The 21,567-nt window shown below is 36.5% G+C and overlaps 1 protein-coding gene across 7 annotated transcripts in view; it reads left to right on the forward strand.

The window, feature by feature from the left end:
• The window catches only part of DIAPH2 (diaphanous related formin 2), an 816,328-nt gene that overhangs the window by 420,205 nt on the left and 374,556 nt on the right, over positions 1-21,567 (forward strand). For all 7 annotated transcript variants that reach the window (XM_070605395.1, XM_070605389.1, XM_070605392.1 and 4 more), the window contains one exon: positions 11,670-11,799. In XM_070605395.1, coding sequence (XP_070461496.1) covers positions 11,670-11,799 — 130 coding nt within the window. The remainder of the gene's footprint in view (positions 1-11,669; positions 11,800-21,567) is intronic.

The following is a 21,567-nucleotide window of genomic DNA, read 5'->3' on the forward strand; positions in this document are numbered from 1 at the left end:
TAATGCCACTTAATGGCACACTTAGAAATGGTTAAAGTAGTCAATTTTATTTTATGTATGTTTTACTATAATAAAAGAATGTTCACAGCAGCATTATTTGAATAATATTAGTAATGATGATTGTCCCCACACACACAATCAAATGGAAACCAGATAATGAAAATGTTCAACAGGAGAATATAACTAAAATGAATTATATTTATATAGTGGAATAGTATACAGTAGAGAAAACAAATGAATGGATTTAGCCACAAACATCAGCATTGTTATGTCATTCACCTCTAAAAAACTGCTCTTCAATGCTGAATTCCAGTTATGCTTTAGCAATATTAAATGTCTTGGACCTTCGAAATTATTCTTAAATAGCTAAAACCACTAATGTTGAACATCCAAATGCCATTTCTTTACAGTGTACATACATAGCAAGATCAGTTTTATACACCCTTTTAGTGGTGGTGGTAATCTTTAAAGCTGTGTGCAGAAAAAAACCCAAAAAACTGTTCCACCCACTCTCAAACCTCATGAAACAGTTTTTTTTAAAGTAAAATAATAATGACAATAAAAGTTAAAAGCTTTACTTAAATGCTTCAACCATTTCTGAGAAGAAACCAGGTAACACCGTTGAGATATTCATGCTGGTAAACTATTTCTATACCAATTTAAAATCATTTGATTTTTGTTGAAAGTATTCTTAGAAGAATTTCTATTCGGTAAGCCTACTATAGACAGGTTGATTAACTAAGAGCACTTGAAAGTACCAGACCAGCTTTTCTTTTTAAAGTATAGACATAATTCATTAATCCTTGCCTTTCCCGAAATAAGTACAAATGGTTGTTGATTTGCGACTGGTTACTTGAGGCTAATGTCTATGCAGGACGTTCTCCTTGAAGAGGTGGGACTGGAAGGGAAAATGCTGAGGGGTGGAGCAGGAAGAGCAGGAAAGCAAAATTTGTCTTCTCTGGGAAACTAACATTGCGAATGCCCTGCTGGGCCTAAAGGTGGCAATTGACATCAATCCTTATGCCATTTAATGTTGTCATGGTTGCAAATTTAAGCTCTCCTTTCACAGATTGCTACCATAAATTAAGCTAACACGTGTAAAACTCTTAAATTGCTTGACTTTTACACAACTGATATCATCTGTTCCCTTTTTGTTGGAAATACCATTATAATACTAAAATCAAGAGTATAAAAATGGGATGATGGGGCCTACATAAAAAATTAAGACATCTTTCCACTGGAAATTACATTTGGCTGAATTAGTATCAGCCCTGGTCATGTAGTGCCCAGAAAAGCATTTTTGGTGACAGATTTAGAAATAAAGCCAGGAAAGCATGTATTAAACCTGTCTGGTCATAGCTACAGAGTTAATGTCTTTATGGTAATTGCAATCCTTAAAAATACATTATCTTTGTCAATGTTATTGCAGTGTATGGTGCTGTTGAAGAAAGCAATAATTTGTAAACAACCCTTGGCAGAGAGCACAGAACTTAATTCTGTTTAAATAAAGGAGACTAACATTAGGATTCATGTGCTGTATCAAGACTGGCAAGCAGTGGTAGTTGTTTTGATCTACGCACTGGAGCATTCATGATTGCTTAAATATTAACTGTTCCATGAATATACAAAATATAATAGGGAAAAAAGAAGCCATGATTAGGGAAAATTTTTAATGAAAGAAATGAAGTTGAATTATCTGATCGTATTGGTAGTTTAGATGGGTTTATTCCACAGACTTAACGAGATTCCTTCACTGCATTTCACTATCTTCTTTCTTTCCAGCGACAGTCCAATATAAATGTGTGTTGTGTAGTGTGGCTATCTGTCAGAACTCTTTGCTTGACACAGAGGGATTAGGCAATTCTGGTTTTTCTGAGTACAGGACCTGTTGATAAGTTTGCAGAGTCTCATGTGGCCATTTGTATAAATACTGGAGGAAAAGGCAGGGGATCTCAAAGGGCCTCCTTCAGATGCAATCTCTATATGGAGTTTTATCTCACATTAGTTTTAATACGCTTTAAAGATAGACCTGCTTATATGTGTCCTGAAACTTTTCCTTAAGTAACATCCACACTGCTTTACCCCTTCATTTCTTCCATCCTTTCTATGAAAATCAGTTTCATCTCTGATAAATATACATTCTCCAGCAATTTGTGCAAGAAAACCTGGTGATCCTCCCGCACATTCTTGCTTCTTTCTGGAAGAGAACATTCTCCTGCAGCTGGCTGGATATTTACTCCTTTACTTTGCTTCTGATCCTTCGCTGTGCCACTTTGCAAGTTGGGTGTAAAATTGCTTTGGGAAGGGGCGTAAGGTCCACGGCTTTGTTCCTATATGATGTATGGTAATGCATTAACCTGGCCACGTTCTCACTCTTGGCCTTCAACTGCAGTGGGGTTGCTGACACAGGAAATGCAAAGTCGGAAGATGCCTGTGTCGTGGACAAGGGTGATGCTCCCTCGCCTTGCCCTCTTTTTCTTTACATTTACCTGCTGTAGTCTGATCTCTGCAGGTTCACATGAGTCAACCCTGTTTGCCATATGGATCAGGTGTTTGTTTCCTCAGAGCCAGTACATATTAGCACTCAACTGAGGACCAGTGAGATACATTAGCAAGGCAAGAGTTTGATGGAAAGCATTGAAACCTTATGTCTGCAACGGAAATTTGGTATTCTGATCAAAATTCTTGAGTAAATATTTAAGCAACAATTCAGATTTGCCAATAAGAAGTGAGTTTGCAGCTTGAGTTCGAGTTGGAAGGCCTGAATGATCTACTCTGTTATCTAGTCCATCACTCTGATAATACACAGCAGACAAGACGTGCTGCAGCATCACGTAAGTGTATTTTCAATACGGTTTTTACAGTTTTAGGTGAAGGATGAGGGACAGTTTAGAAGACAGGGAGAATGTGTCTAGAATCTTCACAGCATGGGGCATACTCTTTGGGTCGTTTACTCTTGGATAAATAGATGGGAAATTATGACACAAATCAGTCTCATTTTTATATAAATTCATCAAGAACATTCAGAGGTATTCTGTCCTTCAGATGCCACAAATTGCTAGACAATTTGTCTCTAATTTTAAATGAACGCTAAGCTTTGAAATCATGTTGACGCTTCAACTTGTTATATGTAAAAGTGATTGTGAGAACACCTGGGCAGCAAGGGACAATTGCCAAACACCTCTTTGCCTGGAAATTTCCTTCAATGACGTCTGGTGGTTCCCAAACTTCAGCATGCATCAGAATCACCTGAATGTGATACCAGGATGTTTTTTTTCTCCCCCATATGTTAAAATACAGATCGATGGACTCCACCCTCAGAGTTTCTGATTCAGTGGATTTGGGGTACGGCACCAAAATTTACATTTCTACCACGTTCCCAGGCGATGCTGATACTGCTGGTTCAGAGGCCATGGTTTGAGAACCACTGCAGTAGGCGATGCCTATCCATTCTCCTTTCTCACGATTTTTTCATTCTTATTTCTTCCGTTGTCCGATCCCTTCAGGCATAATTATGCTGAACTTATTCGGGACAAATAATTATAGTAACTTTTGTCACTATCCTCACTGTTTCCCAGCTGCCAGCTCTGCTGCTCCCCCCCATTCTCTAATTATTATACAGAGTCAGTATTTTGAATAAATTACCTTCCGTGTTACCTCCTCTTTCCAGCTATCCATTCCTTTTTTCTTTTACACCCCTGGCACTGTATTGAAACCGCTTGAAGGTCACCAAGGATTTCTCTAATCATCAAATCAGTCCTAATTATCTTTGGCCTCTCTCTAGCATTTATTCATTCAACATACATTTACTGAGCAAAATTAATATAGTCCTCATTTTTAAGGACTTCACAATCTGGTAGGTGAGGCTGATTGTGTAAACAAAATTATATATTGTGGAAGAAATGCTACAACTACAGTATATATAAATCACAATGGGAAAACAAAAAACAATTTATTAATTCTGTTCAGGGAAGTTGAGAAAGGCTCATTAGCACTACTCCCCCTGAATGACCCTTCCCCCAACTGCCACCCCTCCCTGCACACCTTTTCATCACCCATGACACTTAATTCAGTTCGGTATGTATTAAACACTCAGTGCACATAAGTTACCATGCTATGTTCTGACACCAGCTCTTATTAGCTGTGTGACCTAGGCCGAGCTACTTAAGCACTCTAAATCTAGTCCTTTGTCTATAAAATGGGCATATTAATAACTAACTCACTGAATTGTTTTGAGAATTAGAAAAAAACGAGGCATATAAGGCACTTATCAAAATGCCTGGCTCGTAGGCACATGATGGATGGGGAACAAATCTCCGTTCCCCTCCCTGTTAAAGGAGGAATAGGATGCTCCCACCTGATGAAGGAAGGAGAGCATCTAAGGTCAGGCAGAGCAAGCAAGTGAGTAGAAGTCTTCACCCATTCCCGCATTCAACAAATATGTATTAAGTGCCTATTATGGGCCGGCCATTATTCTAGATGCTGGGTATATAAAAATAAACAAAACAGAACAAAAAGCCTTATACTTGTGTAGCTAACATTCTAGTGGAGAGAGATGTACAATAAATAAGTAAATACAATATATGGTACATTGCGTAGATAGTATAGTACATTCTCATTGAGATCATTGCTATGGAGAAAAATAAAAGAGGGAGGAGGTAAGAGGTGTTGAGAGAGTGGATTGCAATTTGAGATAGAGTGGCTAGGAAAGACCATAGTGAGAAAATGACTTTTGAGTATGGATCTTGAAAGAAGTGAAGAAACTAGCCGTGAGATGAGTGAAAGAAAAACCTTCGGGGGGCTGGCCCGGTGGCCGAGTGGTTAAGTTCGCGCGCTCCGCTGCAGGCGGCCCAGTGTTTCGTCAGTTCGAATCCTGGGCGCGGACATGGCACTGCTCATCAGACCACGCTGAGGCAGCGTCCCACATGCCACAACTAGAAGAACCCACAACGAAGAATACACAACTATGTACCAGGGGGCTTTGGGGAGAAAAAGGAAAAAATAAAATCTTTAAAAAAAAAAAAGAAAAAAAAAAAGAAAAACCTTCGGCAGAGACAAAGTGCTCACAAAGGCTCTGAGTGAGATGCATGCTTGGTGAATTCAAGGAGCAACAGCTAGGAGGCCAGCATGGCTCCAGGGGGTGGTGAAGGATAGTAGCTAGAGATGTGATCACAGTGGCAACAGGGGCCCAGATCACAGAGGGACTTTTAGGTTATGGTAGTAACTTACTCTGTGTGAAGAGGTGAAGTTGAAATTGGCTGTCCTCACTTCTAATCTGGATGATGATCACGGTCATGATAATGTTATCTTATTCAATTCTATAAGTCTACGAGCAGATGTACTTCTCTAATGCCCATTTTATAGACGAGAAGGCTGTGATATAGAGTGTTTAAGTAACTTGCTCAAGGTCACACAACTAGTGAGTGGTAGACTCAAGGTTCAAACCCAGTTCTGTCTGAATCCAAAGTCTATGCTCAGTAACTATTCTGATTAGCAATTTGAACTTTACTAGATGAGTTGTCAAGAGCCATTGAATTTTTTGAAGGAAGGGAGTGACATGGTCATAAGGATGTTTAAGAAGCACAGTTGGGTTAAATCATATAGGATAAAATGAAGCAGAGAGAATGGAATGGCCATGACCATCTTCTCATAGATTATCTCCACGTAGCTACCACTTCTGTTTACAAAATGAGCTGCACCTCCTTCCTAAAGCCAGCTGGCTCTAGTCATCACTTCCTTGATATCAACATGATACAACCATTCTTTTCATCACTAGAACTTAAAACTTTTGGAAGCTTTGATTTTTTTCCCTTTCCCTCATCCCAAATATTTCTTTTCAGTGACTTAATCCTGTTTGTCTTCACAAAGTGTCTTGAATTTGTCCCTTCTTTGCCTTTTTTACATATACCCTAGTTATCATTTAAATTATATCAGTCGTTGACATTTGCCACCAAATTAGTCTCCTGCGTTGTCTCTTTTCTGTATAATTTTGTGTCTTCTCCTAAGTTCTGAGCTCTGTGATGTTTCAAAGGTACCATGCATCATTTACCTCTGAGCCCTGGTGCCCAGCACAGTCCCTAGCCCTCAGTGGATAACGAGTGTGCTTCTACCTTCATATTTACTTTGCTCCTAACCTGCTTGCCCTCACAAACATATGGTCCTCCATTTCCAGAGGGGCACACTGTAACTCGATTCTGGCATTCACTCCCACCTAACTCTCGACAAATATGGTGTCCGGAAAAGTCTGGGCTTTATAGTCAACCTCTGTGTGTATATATATATACATATTATATATATATATATGGGTATGTGCACACGCACACACTCACACACACACACAAGAGTAGAGTTTTAATTTAGAAGTATTGCTGTATAGCCCACACAAGAGGGAGCTTATGTGGGAAAAAAATCTTCATTCAGAAACATTTATTGCCTACCTAGTATGTTCTAGCAATCTCTTAGGTATTGTGGATAAAAAATACTAGTGAAACAGGCTCTCTACCATTGAAAGAGCTTGTATTGACTAGAAGAAACTGTGTTGAAATGTTTACAGTGAAGGAACATGGCAAAATAAGGCATTAATTACTCCTAAGATAGAGAAGTCGTCAGAAAGGAAGTGGTAGTTGAGTAGTCTTGAAATATGAGTAGATATTTACTTGGCAGGTAGAAAAAAAAGGAGGGAGAATGAGGGGAGTCTAGACAGAGAACAGACGTACCAAAGCACAGTAGCACGACACTGCATGGTATGTTCAAGCAATTGTAATCAGACTGAAGAGAAGGGTTTGCAACAGAGAGCAGCAGGGGCCAGGCTAGAAAGGTAGGCCGGGCTGGCCCCATGGCCGAATGGTTAGGTTCGCATGCTTGGCTTCAGCGGCCCAGGGTTTTGCTGGTTTGGATCCTGGGTGCGGACCTAGCTCCACTCATCAAGCCATGCTGAGGTGGCGTCCCACATAGCACAACCAGAAGGACCCACAACTAGAATATACAACTATGTACTGGGGGGCTTTGGGGAGAAGAAGAAGAGAGAGAGAGGGAGAAAAAAGAAAAGGCACCTGACAAAGGGCTTCGTGTGCAAAACCAAGAAGTTTGTATGCTTTTCCAGGAGATGAGGGGGGCCTTTGCAATGGAAACTCCGAATGGATTCTAATTATCCTGACAAAATTAAACATTTGAAAAATAACGTCTGTGTACAGAGGTTAAATTAACTGGAATTGTTTGGTTTAGAGAACAAGACACATGAGAAAGGAACTTTCAGTCTGTGAGAGGTGATTATACACAGGATAGTGACCAGTTATTTTCAGTTCCCACTGAGGACAGAGCGAGAAGAAAGAGGCTTAACTCTCAGCAGAAGGGAAAATTATCTACAGAAGGGGTCCTTCACAGAAAGATTGAGTGTGACTGGCGTAGATGATTAAAATGTTGTTGTCTCAGGCTCTCTGGCTGTGTGCTGGCTTCTGTGTGCTCAGGCAGCCTGATTTCAAAGACAGGGCGAAGACTGCAGGTTTTCAGGCTCGAATGAGAGTATTGGAAATAAAATATCTTTTATATGGCAATTAGGTACTCAGATGCTTTGCTATCTGCCTAGCTAAAGGTTTGGAAATGTCTTTGAACATGTCGAATATAGGTATTATCTTTCATAATATACCACTCATATTTATTAGAAAAAAAGAAGTGATCTGAATTAGCTATAGAAATAGGTGTTGTTCTGTTAAAGGTATTTTGTATTCATGTACCATTTCAGAAAGTTATTAAAGATTAGATAGATACAATTAGTATAAATTCAGTTATTAATCTTTATGTGTAACATTTGTTGGTCAGATGATTACAATTAAAACCGCTGTATGCTTTATTAACTGATGGCACTTTAGTGAATATAGTGTGTTATTCTTATTTTGATGATTATTTGTTGGTAACTCAGCTTAATAAAATAACATAAAAGGTTTTTAGCTTTTTCAAATATTTCCAATTTCTGGAGCTGCTGTTTGTGTTTTTATTGTTTGAAAATATATACAAGACAGAGGATTATAGAGTGACCATTTTGTTCATCCTTTTACTTCTCGTAAAGGGAAGTCATCTCTGTCTCAGAGCCCTACCTGACTGTGCCTGGTGAGAGGGAGCGTGGGAAAGCACAGGCAGGGGTGCGAAAAGGCACTTGGCTCCTGGCTGGAGCAAACCTTGAAATGCTTATAGTATAGCCACCACTGAGACTTAGGTAATCTGGACAAGTATTATTGGAATATTTAATGTTTATGTGAAATTAACATAATTTTGAGTTAATTAGCTATCAATGGAAATCAATTTTATTTCTTAATAAATTAACCCAAACACTTTGGAAGTGATTTGTGCATACTCAGATTGGATTATTCTTATACTACCCCAAGAGATGTATATATCCAACTGGTACACTTGGAAGAGCAAATTATTGGATAAATGCCATTAACCATTAGAACTGATGGAGGTGAATGTGCTTATTTGCCTGCTGTGCTGACACTGAACACAATAGGTCCTGAGAGAGACAATGGCTAATGTGGGAATGGTGTAGATGCAGTAAGAAAGACTGAAGACATGAAAATACAAAGTAAATAGACTTTAATAAGTAAAAATTCTTTCCCCTTATATTTTACTAATATATATTTATTGTAAAATGATTGGTCTAAGGATCATACACATAGAGAAAAATAAAAAAGATCACATATTTTTCATGATTATTTCCTGCCAGTTTGAAACATTAAAATGGACTCTGTGTGAGGTTTTTTAAAAAATAAATATTATCATACAGATTCAGCAATTCGTCTCTCATACCAACTAGGTCATTTCTCAAGTTGACAAGATAGTTGCTTGGCCATGTTTGCCCATGCTTCGAAAGGAATATTACAATTCAAAAAAGTATGGGGCTGGCCCAGTGGCGTAGTGGTTAAGTTGGCATGCTCCACTTCAGTGGCCCGGGGTTTGCCAGTTCGGATCCTGGGCCCAGACCTACACACCGCTCATCAAGCCATGCTGTGGCATCCCACACAGAAGAACTAGAAGGACATACAACTAGCATATACAACTCTGTACTGGGGCTTTGGGGAGAAAAAAAATAAAGGTAAAAATAAATAAAAATTAAAAAACACATAATGTATTCTGTCTACAACCCTTTCTGATTTTGACAAAGATACTAAGATATTTATTTAACTTAAATGTTATGCTTTATTTACCTTTCTAAAATGGAACCATTGACTCTACCAAATTTCTTCATAGAAACTAAATTAATGGACCTGATTCTGAATGAATATTTACCAATTAAAAACAATTTTTGAAAATTAAGCACTGATAAGTATGCATGCCAAAAGCTAAAGTTTTAAATCACCCATAAGATTGACATATGAGCACATTGCTATTTTTCTCTTTTTGTGTTTTCCTTTCCAGTGTTGGCCATGTGCCTTTGTTTAAGAAAAAATTAGAATATACTTATACAATTGGATATCCTGAAAAATTAGATGGGTTTTGGGGCCAGCCCGGTGGCACAGCGGTTAAGTTCACGCATTCCGCTTCGGTGGCCTGGGATTTGCGGGTTCAGATCCCAGGTGCAGACCTATGCACCACTTATCAAGCCGTGCTGTGGCAGGCTTCCCACATATAAAATAGAGAAAGATGAGCACAGATGTTAGCTCAAGGCAAATCTTCCTCAGCAAAAAGATGAGGACTGGCAGTGGATGTTAGCTGAGGGCTAATCTTCCTCAAAAAAAGAAAAAGAAAAAAAGGTGGGTTTTTGTTGTTTCGTATATGCATTCGTGTTCTTTTTTTTCCTTTGGTCTTCACAGAGTTCATAAGATATAGATCAATTTTCTTTCTTTTGGGAAGATGTACCTTTAATTTTCCCTAAGCACCTAATGTTTTTAGGATTTAGGAGTTCAGGTAATTTGTAAGAAAAAAAGGAAATGTTAATTTCTTTATTATTTGGGACATCCAGCATACTCTGAAAAGGATGCTCTTTGTGAACATAACACCATCATCTCAGGTAAAGACCTGTCTTTAAGAAAGTGAACCTCCCATTGATTCCTCTACAGCTGCAAGCCTTACTTAAGATAAATTGCCCTTGAGGTTTTTGTTGCTTTTTGTTCTTATAGTTTGTCCTTGAATTGTGTCATGTTAACCTTGTAGTACTTAAAAGTATTTGATGGATCAGCATGATAATGGGAAGTGTAAAATATTTTACTTTTGTGGGATAAAGTAACCCAGAAATTCTAAAAGAAATCATTGTGACCACTTGAACTATCTACCTCCTGCCTCCTGTGGCTGTTTGTTTTGAGCCTTGAGACTAATATTTCTTTTAAGTTGTTTATATCATTGGGAGGTAAACAGTTGTTAAGAAGCTGTAGCACAAAAGAGATTCAGAATGGACTTGATTGATTAAATGGGATGTTTCTTTTTTCTTAGTCACTAAAACAATAAGGATGAAATTACTCTGAAATTACCTAAATATCCTCCACAGCCTTTTCATAAACCTGTTTGTGAAGAATACTCATTTATTCTAAACAGAGTAATCCTTAAAGCTGAAAACCCCGAATCAGTATGAACATCAGTGGAAAAACCCATCATCTAAGGATTATAGAATTAAAACATCCAATAGAATGAGAAAACTTGATACTTTATGCTGTATTTATCCTTCATTTTTAAGCAAATCCTTGATTTCATTTTCAGCGTAGTCTAGTATGAGAGTTATATTAAAGAAAGCACTTAAATTCTCATCATAGATTTTTTTTGTCCTATACTTTAAAGATTTTTATCATTGTAACTGTAGCATCTCTTTCCTAGTGTTCCTGAAAGGGAAATACAATATGTAAGCAGACAAATAAAATTTGTCATTTTCTCACGATTGTGTGGTCAGATTCTGTTTATAAATTAGCATAAGAAGTCTTCAGTTGTTCTTTTTTGATGGCCCATGCAAGTAAAGCAGGGTAAAATATGCTTACTCTTTTACATTAATTTGCATCCATGATGGCTAGAAATAAACATAACCTCACAAAGGAAACCAGCTTCCAAGACTATATTTCTGTGATAAACTCTAAGAACAGAATGCTGATAACATAAGCACACATTAACTTGGACTATTATTATCGGTGCTTAAATGAATGCTCTTTTCTCATGAAAAGAATAGTTCATTTTACCATAATAATTTAGACAGTTTTAAAAATATAGATTAAAGTTTAATTTTTCACTTTTTGGGGTTGCCTTTCTCACTTTTAAAATATGGAGTTCATGGGGCTGGCCCTGTGGCCGAGTGGTTAAGTTCGTGCGCTCATCTGCAGGCGGCCCAGTGTTTCGTCGGTTCAAATCCTGGGCGCGGACATGGCACTGCTCATCAGACCACGCTGAGGCAGCGTCACACATGCCACAACTAGAAGGACCCACAACTAAGAATATGCAACTATGTACCGGGGGGGCTTTGGGGAGAAAAAGGAAAAAAAATAAAATCTTAAAAAAAATAAATAAATAAAAATAAAATATGGTGTTCATTTTAAAGTCCAGAACATTGTTACTAGACCTCATTAGGAACCTAGCTCAAACTTTTATTTTAAATTAGTTCTCATGAATTGAGTTCATTCATTCATTTCACTTGTTTAAGAAAAAAGTCTATATTTAGATTACTAAAAAATACTAAAAAATTTGTTATTTCATTCCAGATCAGAGATACTAAATCAGCAGATCAAAAAACAACCCTCTTGCATTTTATTGCTGAAATTTGTGAGGAAAAATACCGGGATATCCTGAAATTTCCTGAAGAACTGGAACATGTAGAAAGTGCAAGCAAAGGTAATTGATTTGTAACTGCTTTGAGACTATTTCTTGCCTAAGTATTATATTTTAAATGATAGGATTAAATAATCTATAAATATGAATCGTTTGTTTTTCTGTTTGTTTACTGATATAAGAAAAGCAGGAAGATAGTTTCTGTTGCCTTATGTTTGACAGCACAGTGCATTTTAATGACCTGCTTTTAATTTACTTTATTTTTTTAATACTGCTAGGTTATCGAAGCTTTCATATCTCTGATCAGATAGTATGTTTCTTCATCCATTTCATAAATACTGGAGTGTATATTATTGGCAAAGCAACCATAATACTAGCGGGCTTTTGGTGATATCAAAATGATTGTGAAACAGTTCTTACTGGAATATGTTTAAAATCTAGAAGGTAAGAAAAGACATAGATACAGATACTTTATAAGACAAGGATGAATATGAGAAGTGCCACATGACAGGCTAATGATGAGAGAGTAAGAACTTTTGAATGGGTAGGTAAGAGAAGGCTTCATGGAAGAGGCCAAAAGAGTGAGGATTGAGGATAGGATTTTTGTAGACATGGAAAAAGGGGCATGCTTTCCAGAGAGGACACTATATGAGCAAGGCACAGTGGCAGAATTTGTTAGGATGGGTGGAAGAGTAGTTGACTGTGAGGCTGGAGCAATAAGGTGGCCATCTCGGAAACTTCCATGTCATGCTGAGCAGTCTGGTCTTGTTGTGGTAGGCGGCAGGGCATCATTGAAGGACTAAAATGGGCAAGACTTGGCACCAGTGAGGAACTGGAGAGGGGAAACAAAAATGTCTCCACGATTTTAATTTGAGCTTTTTAGCTTTGTTGGTTAGTGAGTATTGTCAACTCTTGCAATAAGTTGAAAAGTGAAAGAAAGGAGGAAGGATCAAGGAAACATTTTTTGAAGCTGAGATTATAAATGTGGAGAAGTACATTTCCCTCTTAGATAAGTATGTCATAAATCTTATATTTGAAATTGCACTGTAATAATTCCATTTCTCTATAACTCTGAGGACTTTCAGTAAGGACTCAAAAGCATATATGTTTCCCAAGTTTATTACAAACCATATAAACCTGTTAGTGTCTTTTGAAGGGGGGAAAATGTGTCTATAAAACCCAGAATATTGTTTGTGTAATATTGTTCAGTGGTGATCTCTGCCGGTCTGGTATTGTCAATCAAATCTTCAACATATTTTTTTAATTTAATCCAATGTGCCTCATTTTGTGGTCCAAGGACCTGAATAACACTAGGAGACAGAATATGACCCCATAGTACTAGTTATTTTCTTCCTGTTTATTAAAAAACTTTATAATATAATGGAAAATTATACTCACAACAACTATAAGAGCAACTTTCTGGCAATTGCTTTTCTAAAGAACTTCTATATCTTGCCCCTTGGATTTAAAAACGCACCTTTGTGACTAGAGCATATTTACTAACATGTAACTAATGTGGACTAATAGCAACATTTAGAAAATTTGTATTATAATTTGAAACATGAAAATGTCAAAAATAAGACCAATTCTGAAATTAGATCATTTCAGTGCTAATATAACTTTTTGATCGCCCTCTACCGGAATTTTTCCTACATTTTATTTATTCAATATGTAGATTCAATTTCCGGAAGATTTTGAAAGGAAGTATATCAAGAATATGTTTAAATAAAATGATCTATCAATTTGATGATGATGATTTTTCATTCTTGCCTTGAGCATACTTTACCTGAATATATCTGATAAACATAAATATTTTAGTTGAAATAATCTGGAACAACTGTAATGAAATCTGGAATGAAGCTTATATCAGCTTTGATTTTTGAATCTAAATACCTGTTTCTCTATATCTATATCTATGTCTCCTTCTATGTGTGTATCGTATCACATCCACTTTTAGCCACCACTGCTATTGATGAAGTGGCCTATAGAGCACAGCCTTTTGAGTTAGACATTGTGAAGCTCTAATCCTAGCTCTATTACTTATTAGTTCTATAACCTTGAGCTAGTACTTTAAACTTCCAAGTTTTTGTTTCCTCATCTGTAAAATGGCAATGATAGTAACAATAGCATTAAGTGAGTTAACATATTCAAAGCATCCGTTAGAAGGTTTGGCACGTAGTAACTATGCAGCTGTTGCTATACCACTATCTTTATTATTAGTAGTAGTAATAATAATTATCAATATACTACTGTGAATAGTATAGTTGTTGCCATTGTCTTGTTGGAAGGGAATAATCTTAAGGGTACCTATGGTTCTGCCAGGCTCAGCTCGGTATTTATTATATTCAGTTCTATTTATTTGTTTCCCATGCCTGGGCTTTTGGTAAATCCTTTTGTATTTTTCTTTTGCAATATTACCAACTTCTTTGTCCCAATCCGTTTCAAGAGCAAAATCTGTCTATTGTATTTTGATTATTTTTGCTTTTGTGTATTCTTCCTGGCAGTGTAGTCAAAAGACTGTTGCCAAAAATCCTCTTCCGATCTCCCTGTTTCGGCCTCAGCAATCCCCATTCTCAAGTTATTTTGAGTAGTTCTTTCTTTTTTTTCCTTATGAAATTCAGACTCAGAGTTCTCAACTCAAAAAGTTCTTAAGCACATTCCACCTGCTTGCACCTCTCTTTCATTTCCTCCTAGTTCTCATTTCACTGCGCCCGGACATATTTTCTCTTGAGCCATTTTGATTCCTTTCTAATAATCCTGTCTCCGTGTACGATTTCATGCTGCGTCCCGTGCCTGGAAATCTCCCCTGCTCTGTCCTCTAAGACAGCTGACTATCATTTGTCAAATCACTGTTCAGAATCTCTTTCTTTCTTTCTTTTCTTTTTTTAATGTTTTGCTGCTAAAGCCTTAGGAGAAAATACTTTTGAATTTAGTCTGTAGGAAAAAAACAAAACATGGTGAAAGGTCAAGTCATTTACCTCTTATTGATAGTTAAATACTTTTCCTTGGTATTTGAGTCTAACTTGTCTTGTTTGCTTAATATACATTTCAGTCCTGTTTGAGTCACATTCTGTCACCTTCAGTACTGTGTAAGGCATGTATGTATTGACAGTCAACCAGAAAATATAAAAGTAGGTCAACGCTATATAATTCATTTTATTTCATAATGGACTATCTCCTTGTGAATGATCACCTTCAAAAACAAAAACGCAGAAGTACCTTTCTTTTTAACCTGGAGGGATAGAGATAAAATGAAACTAATTCAGTTAATGATTGAATTATATAAGTCATATTTAAAGAACAATTGTATGAATACTAATGCCTTTTTTCTCCGTTTTTGGATTATTAGAACCGAGTACTTATTTTGATAGAGTAAGGATCTTTTCTGCCTGATATAGCAAATAAATTTATTTCAGTTAAGTGCTAAAGTTACAGGCCTCAAATTAACTGACGCAGAGAAGAAAACTACCTTAAAGTGAAAGGAAAACCTAAAGAAGAAAATATGTGGGATCCATGGAAAAATTTATTGTATAATTGCATTTATTCCTTGTAAAGCTAAGCTTCTAAAATTGTGTGCGTCTTGGAAGATGCAAAGCTGTGGTATAAACGTAGCATATTTTCCTAGAGCTCTGTAACTCAAAGATATTGGGGAAAAACACATCATTTTTACATTAAAACAGATATATATTATGGAGTAGAATGCAAAATCCACATGAATTTTTAAAACAAAACAGATGACTTCAAAGAAATTTCACACTCGGAGCAGATCCCTAGGGGTGTGTGTTCAATTTTCTCTTCCATTAGGGGTACTTGGGTGGGAAAAGTTTATAAAGCATTGCCTAAAAAATTATTAAGTGGTTTGGTTTTCTTTTGGCTTCACTTCTTTATTTATCTATTTAGTTTATTGCAGGGAGCGGGGAGGCGAGCAGGCAGGGAGAGGAGGAGAGTGCCTGACATTCTCGTAAACAGAGATTCTCATAGTCCTTAGGAAGTTCGGAATCAAACAGTACAGTGTAATTTTATTACCACTGAAATTAATACAATAATATCACTCTGGGCACTTTATTCGAGGTTAAATTATAAATCTGCAGGTCCTCTCATTCATGTCTGACATACCAATGAGTCTTTAGAGGGAAAAAAAGTGGTTGCTATAGAGACTCTGATGCTTTTAAAATATTGAAAGTACTTTTGATAAAACCCAATTACCTTTTCGCCAATGATTAATTTTAAAGATTGTACATGTATATATATGATTGTGTGGAATAGATATATAGATCTCTATTGTATGAAGCATTGCTGGTTTACTAGACATATTTTATAAATCCTTTATTGTTTTATTCCCCCCGTGGCTATCACTTCAACTTTGAGTTTTGAGGATTTTTACAGTTTGATTTAAAATCTCTGGAGTTTTATAGGTTGGCTCTAGGGATTAAATCAAAAGGGTTGGTAAAGTTTAATTAAAACTATTCCATTCAACAGGGAAATACTATATTAATGTATTTGAAGGCACTATTAATCCTAAGGTTTGACATAAATCTGAAATGGGTTTCACTTCAGTTAAATTAGGGCCGTTTTACAAAATAAAAGCTCGTTAAGTTTCCCTCCCATAAATAGTGTTAATTTCTTATTCATTAAGTCAATTATTATAAATTTTGATGACCAACTCTACCTTTTGATAGCAGCCGTCTTTCCATGTCATGTTAGTAGCTGATTAGCTATTTATCCACTCTGGCTTCTTCATAGAATTAATAATGATTAAAGTTCAGATTAGAGGATATATTATAGGGAAAAATCTATGAAATAAAAAAGAAAAAGAAAAACGTAAAATAGCAGCAGTGTCAAAAAGTTGGGGGAACGAAACAAAACAAAACATTTTCCGAACCTCCAGAGCTGGCTGCTGAAAGGTACCCAAGATGGCATTTAGTCCAAGTGCATCATTTTACAGCTAAAGAAACTGAGGCCCAGAATGAGGAAAGAATTACCCACCATCACACAGCTGGGTGGGAGAGTCAATGAAGGTGGGCAGACCTTGTGTAGAGTTATTTTATAACATATATTTCAGTTCCATTTTTACTTCCTTTGTGGTCTAAAATATACAGCAGAGATTCATGCTCACATATTGGAAAACACATAGAAAGTAAACGCTGACCAAATAAAAGACTTACTGGAGTGTAAATGCTCCTGTTTCTAGGTAGTGGTCCACAGCCTCCCTTGCCCCATTTTGACAGAATTACCCGCTCCTTGCTCTGCGTCACAGCAGCATTTTAGCCTTATTAGTAATATAGCACATACCACATTAGCATTTTGTATTTAATCGTTTGCTTCTCTCTGTACCTCCTAGATTGAGTTCCTCAGTGACAGGGAACATGCCCCGTTTTCCCTACCATCTGTGTTTGCACAGCATCTCAGAGAGAAGTCACTGCTCAATAAATGTTTATTAAATGGAATCGTTGCATGTCATTTCAGTACAGCAAAAATATTTCAAAATAAGACATTGTGGGAAGTTGGCAAATAGAGAATAGCAACCTGAAAATTACTGTTTGCTATAAATACGAGAGGAGAAACAAGATAAGTTAGAATAAAGAGAACATTGGGACTCAACAGTGTTTCCTGATCCATATTTTACTTCTTTCAGGGAGAAAGTTAAAATTGGAAATAATTGAGCTAATAACGGGGAGAATTTAAACTTATGGAGGCCACCAAACCATAAAAGTTCATGGTGAACAGTAAGAATTATAAGTCTTGTAGGAAGTAATGGCAGTTAACCGTCTCAATGTGATATCTAACTAAGCTGAAACGTCTATCTTTTATTCTATGCCTGAAAAAAAATTACTTTTGTATTGTCTACTCTTAGTTTTATTGAAAAATCTTTGAGTTATGGAACAAAATCCTACTATTTTTAGAGCAGTTCACGTACAGTGACTCATAGGACCTCAGGTGTGAGAAAATATAAAACTGGAGGATTTCCTAGCAGATTTAAACTTTGGGTTTTAGTCTTTTTAGAAGCACAGGATGATAATATACCAATGTGACAAAATGTCAGTAGAACTGACCTTACTTAAATGTTAGCAGTCTGAGTGAAACCGAGTACACATCATACCAGTACATCATTTTAATAAAAAAGATTGTGTAGCCTCCCTTGGACTTTTTCATAATACTGTTTTAAATAACTTAATTTTTGCTGAATGAATTGGACTCTATCATGCAGACACTATAAATAGCTTATAGAATTTAGGGGAATATTGAGTTTTAGGGAATCAAATTCATCAATTTTCCAATTTATTATACTTCTTTCTTCCTTACTCTCACCACATCACTCCTAGTTATTTAACAAAGTGAATTTCTTTAAAATAATAGAAACAATGAGCGGTCTAAAACATGCATGAAAATTGGGCTTTCAACCTGAAATGTCAAAAAGGCTTAGGAAAGAAAGATGTTTTCTTACTGGTCAGTAATCTAGTCGTTACCAACCAGTGTTTTCAATTCATAACATGTAAACACTCTAGTTCATTTTCATTTCTAGAGGAAACTCTTTGTTGAAAACGTTAATATCTTCAGGTAGCCGTGAGAGGAAGCAGAGACCTTGGCCATTTGGATTTGAGTTAAATGTTTCAACATAAATCAAAAATTTGTTATAGACTTATATGGGTACCTTAGCTTTTGCATCCCAGAATCCTTGTCTGCTAGAGAATCCTATGCATAGCTTATCTGTCTCACACCCTTGCCCCGCCTGTCTCAGAGCCTAGGCTTCTGGGCTTTTTCCAAACTGAAATGCCATTCCCTTCTCTCAGCCCTTTTGAGCCCTATATATCTTTTTGAAGGCCCAGCTTAATCTCATCCCTCTGTAAAGGCTTCCCCAACCGTTATGGTTTATGATGGTTTCTCACTTCCCTCCTCTACCATAGTACTTAGTGGAACTTCTTAGTTTGGTACTTGATCCTGTACTCTCTTGCATCTCAATATAAGGGTTTCCGTGTTTGTGGTAGCATCCTGGCATGATGCTTTCTGAAATAATGTGTGATGTCATTAGTCTACTTTTTCAGGACAACATCTAACACCGTATTGATATAGTAAATTTAGCTCAGTGAATGTTTATTGCACATCCACGTGATCCGAGTTGCTATCTTTAACCTCACAATGAAACTTTTTGAAAACTTAAATTAACTAAAATGTATTTGCAGATATTTAATTCCAAGTTCTTACATATTTAGCAACAAGTAGAAAACCAAGTCTTCAAGGAGGGTTCTTTAAAACTGATCTATGGTGTTAGAAATCAGTCTAATGGTTACTCATGGGGGGTTAGTGACTGGAAGGAATATGTGACGGCTTCTGGGGTGCTGGTCATGTTCTGTTTCTTGATCTGGATGCTGGTTACATGGGGGTGTTTAGTTTGTGAAAATTCATTCAGCTGGTCACCTATGTGCACAATGTATGTATACTTCAAAAGGCATTTTTAAAAAGCAAATCATTCAAATTTTTAAAATATGCAGTGACTTACGAAAAGTGAGAAAGGTACTACATTTTAATTCAAAAGGTCCTCATGTTTTTACTTGTGCTTAGTTATAATGATCACATGCTTTGTATAAATATCTGCTGTCAGAGTTGATCTGACGTTATTGTAAATAATTATTATTTTTCAGCAAGTTACATGTCACCTAAGGATTTTATCAAAGTGTCTTTTAGTCTAGAGTAGAAGGGTGCACTCTAGTATTAAAGAAAAGGAAGAAAGAAAAAAAACCCACCAACTACGTTATATACCATGTAAATATTCAGAATGATCTTTCCATAGTTGTTATCAGTATTATGCTGTCTTGTATGTCATTGAATTCTAACATGTCCTGAGCACATCCTGAGTGAAAATTTTCACCAAGAACCTGTCACTCCTGTCATTGTTATCATTGTGTCTTTGCTTCAATGTCAGGTAATAGGATATGTGGGAATATTGCTCAGTTTTATCTCATTGTGGATTCAAGCTCGTTAGCTGAAAAGTGAATATTCATACATCAAATGTTATAATTTGATTGACTCCTGAAGTAAAACGCAAGGACTTATTCGATGCTAAGGGGTTAAAGGATTGATGTTGAGTAGTAATGTCAAGGTTCAGAGAGGGGAGAGTAAGGCAAGAAGGAAGAATGACAGAAATGAAGAAAGAACCAGCTGTCTGCTGCCACAGCAGAGTCCTAAGAAGAGGTAGCTTATGCCCTGAGTGGAGATACCCTTGTACCACTAGGGAGAATTGGTGAAATCTGGCAGTCCACTTGGTTACCATTACTGCAGCGTGCACCACGACCAGTCCTTCTGATGGATTCATCAGTAAGGATGAGCTGGTTTACAGATATAGGGGTTGGGGATTTCGGGAAATTGTAAGAACAGTATCAGAACTACCTAAGCAATGGCCTCCATTCTCCACATTTTACACATCTTTAACATGGCTTGAATACTAGGACCAAGTCATAGGGGCCACCTTGCTGGTGTGATTTCTTGAATTTACTTGGGGTCCTTTTCTGGAGTTTGGATTCTATAGGTTGATGAGGTAAATTAGTAAATAGCAAATATAACATTTACTTGTGTCCATTTTATATGACCGAAACTCCTTCGCAGTATTTCCATGTAAAACAGAATGGAGCTGGCATTTTTATTCGAAGATGCATTGAAATCGTAAGGGAAAAACCCCTGACTCTTATTGGAAGCTAATAGCTCTGAGGCAAAGGATTCCAGTATCGTCATATCTGAAAGAAACACGTGCTAGACATATGTCCAAAGATGAGAAGCATCACATATACATTCTAGTTTCCACTTTGTTGCTACTTATTTGTTGGGTCATAGTTTGGCCATTTAACCTGTCAGTGCCTGTTTCCTCATTTGTACGATAACGTTTCTTATTTTGAAAAATAGAGATGGTCATATTTAGCCTGTTTATCCCTCCAGGTGATTATGATAATAAAATTAGATATTCACTGTGGAAATGCCTTAGGAGAAAGTTGTCATATATAAATAATGGTTTATTATTCAAGCTAGTATGAGGATGTTAATTCCGGATGATTTTGATTAGGTTTTTTTATGTTTGTTCAGTCCTGTTTTTAAAATGAAGGTCAAAATTCACTTGTTACTTTCTGAAATAATGTGTGATGTCATTAATTTTATTTTCTTTACATGTTCTTCCACTTTTTTCCATCTTGTAGTCTTTTAAAAGTAGGACTCTAAAAACATGATCACAGAGGCTCATCCTAATTTTGAATGACATCCCTGAGCTTTGACGGAAGAATCATTGCTCCACGTTCAAGAGTTGATCATATAAGTTCCAACATTCTGTTTTGTTAGGATATCTTTGTCTTTAGTATGTATAAACATGGAAGAAAAGAAAAAGCATATAGTGTTTAATTGAATATCCTGAGTAATTAATACTAAATGTTTAGGGGCAAATAAAAAAGGCATGAGTTTAAAATATTGTTATAAGAACTAATAAAAATTATAATAAAGCATTTATTTTATGTGCATTTTAAAGAAATGGATTCTGCTTGCAGTTGGAGCAGAAAACCCAAGGCTAGTGTTTATGCCAGCTGTTGCTTCTTCACGCAATTATGCATTTTTTTCTAATACCTAATAGTGATAATAATAACCACTGCCATTTATAAAGAGCTTACTAAGTGCCAGGCACTGTATTAAGCATGGTTTTACAAAACAGGAGACTGAATCTTTGAAACATGAAGTAATGTGCTCAAGCTCACACAATTAATAAGAGCTGAGGTTTGGCTGCGTGTGTATCCCCTGTTCTTTTCACTGTAGCAACACTCAGAGGAATATCAAAACATAGTTGAAAAAGATAAGAAT

Source organism: Equus przewalskii, chromosome X (genome assembly GCF_037783145.1).
Source record: "Equus przewalskii isolate Varuska chromosome X, EquPr2, whole genome shotgun sequence".
Lineage (NCBI taxonomy): Eukaryota > Metazoa > Chordata > Mammalia > Perissodactyla > Equidae > Equus > Equus przewalskii.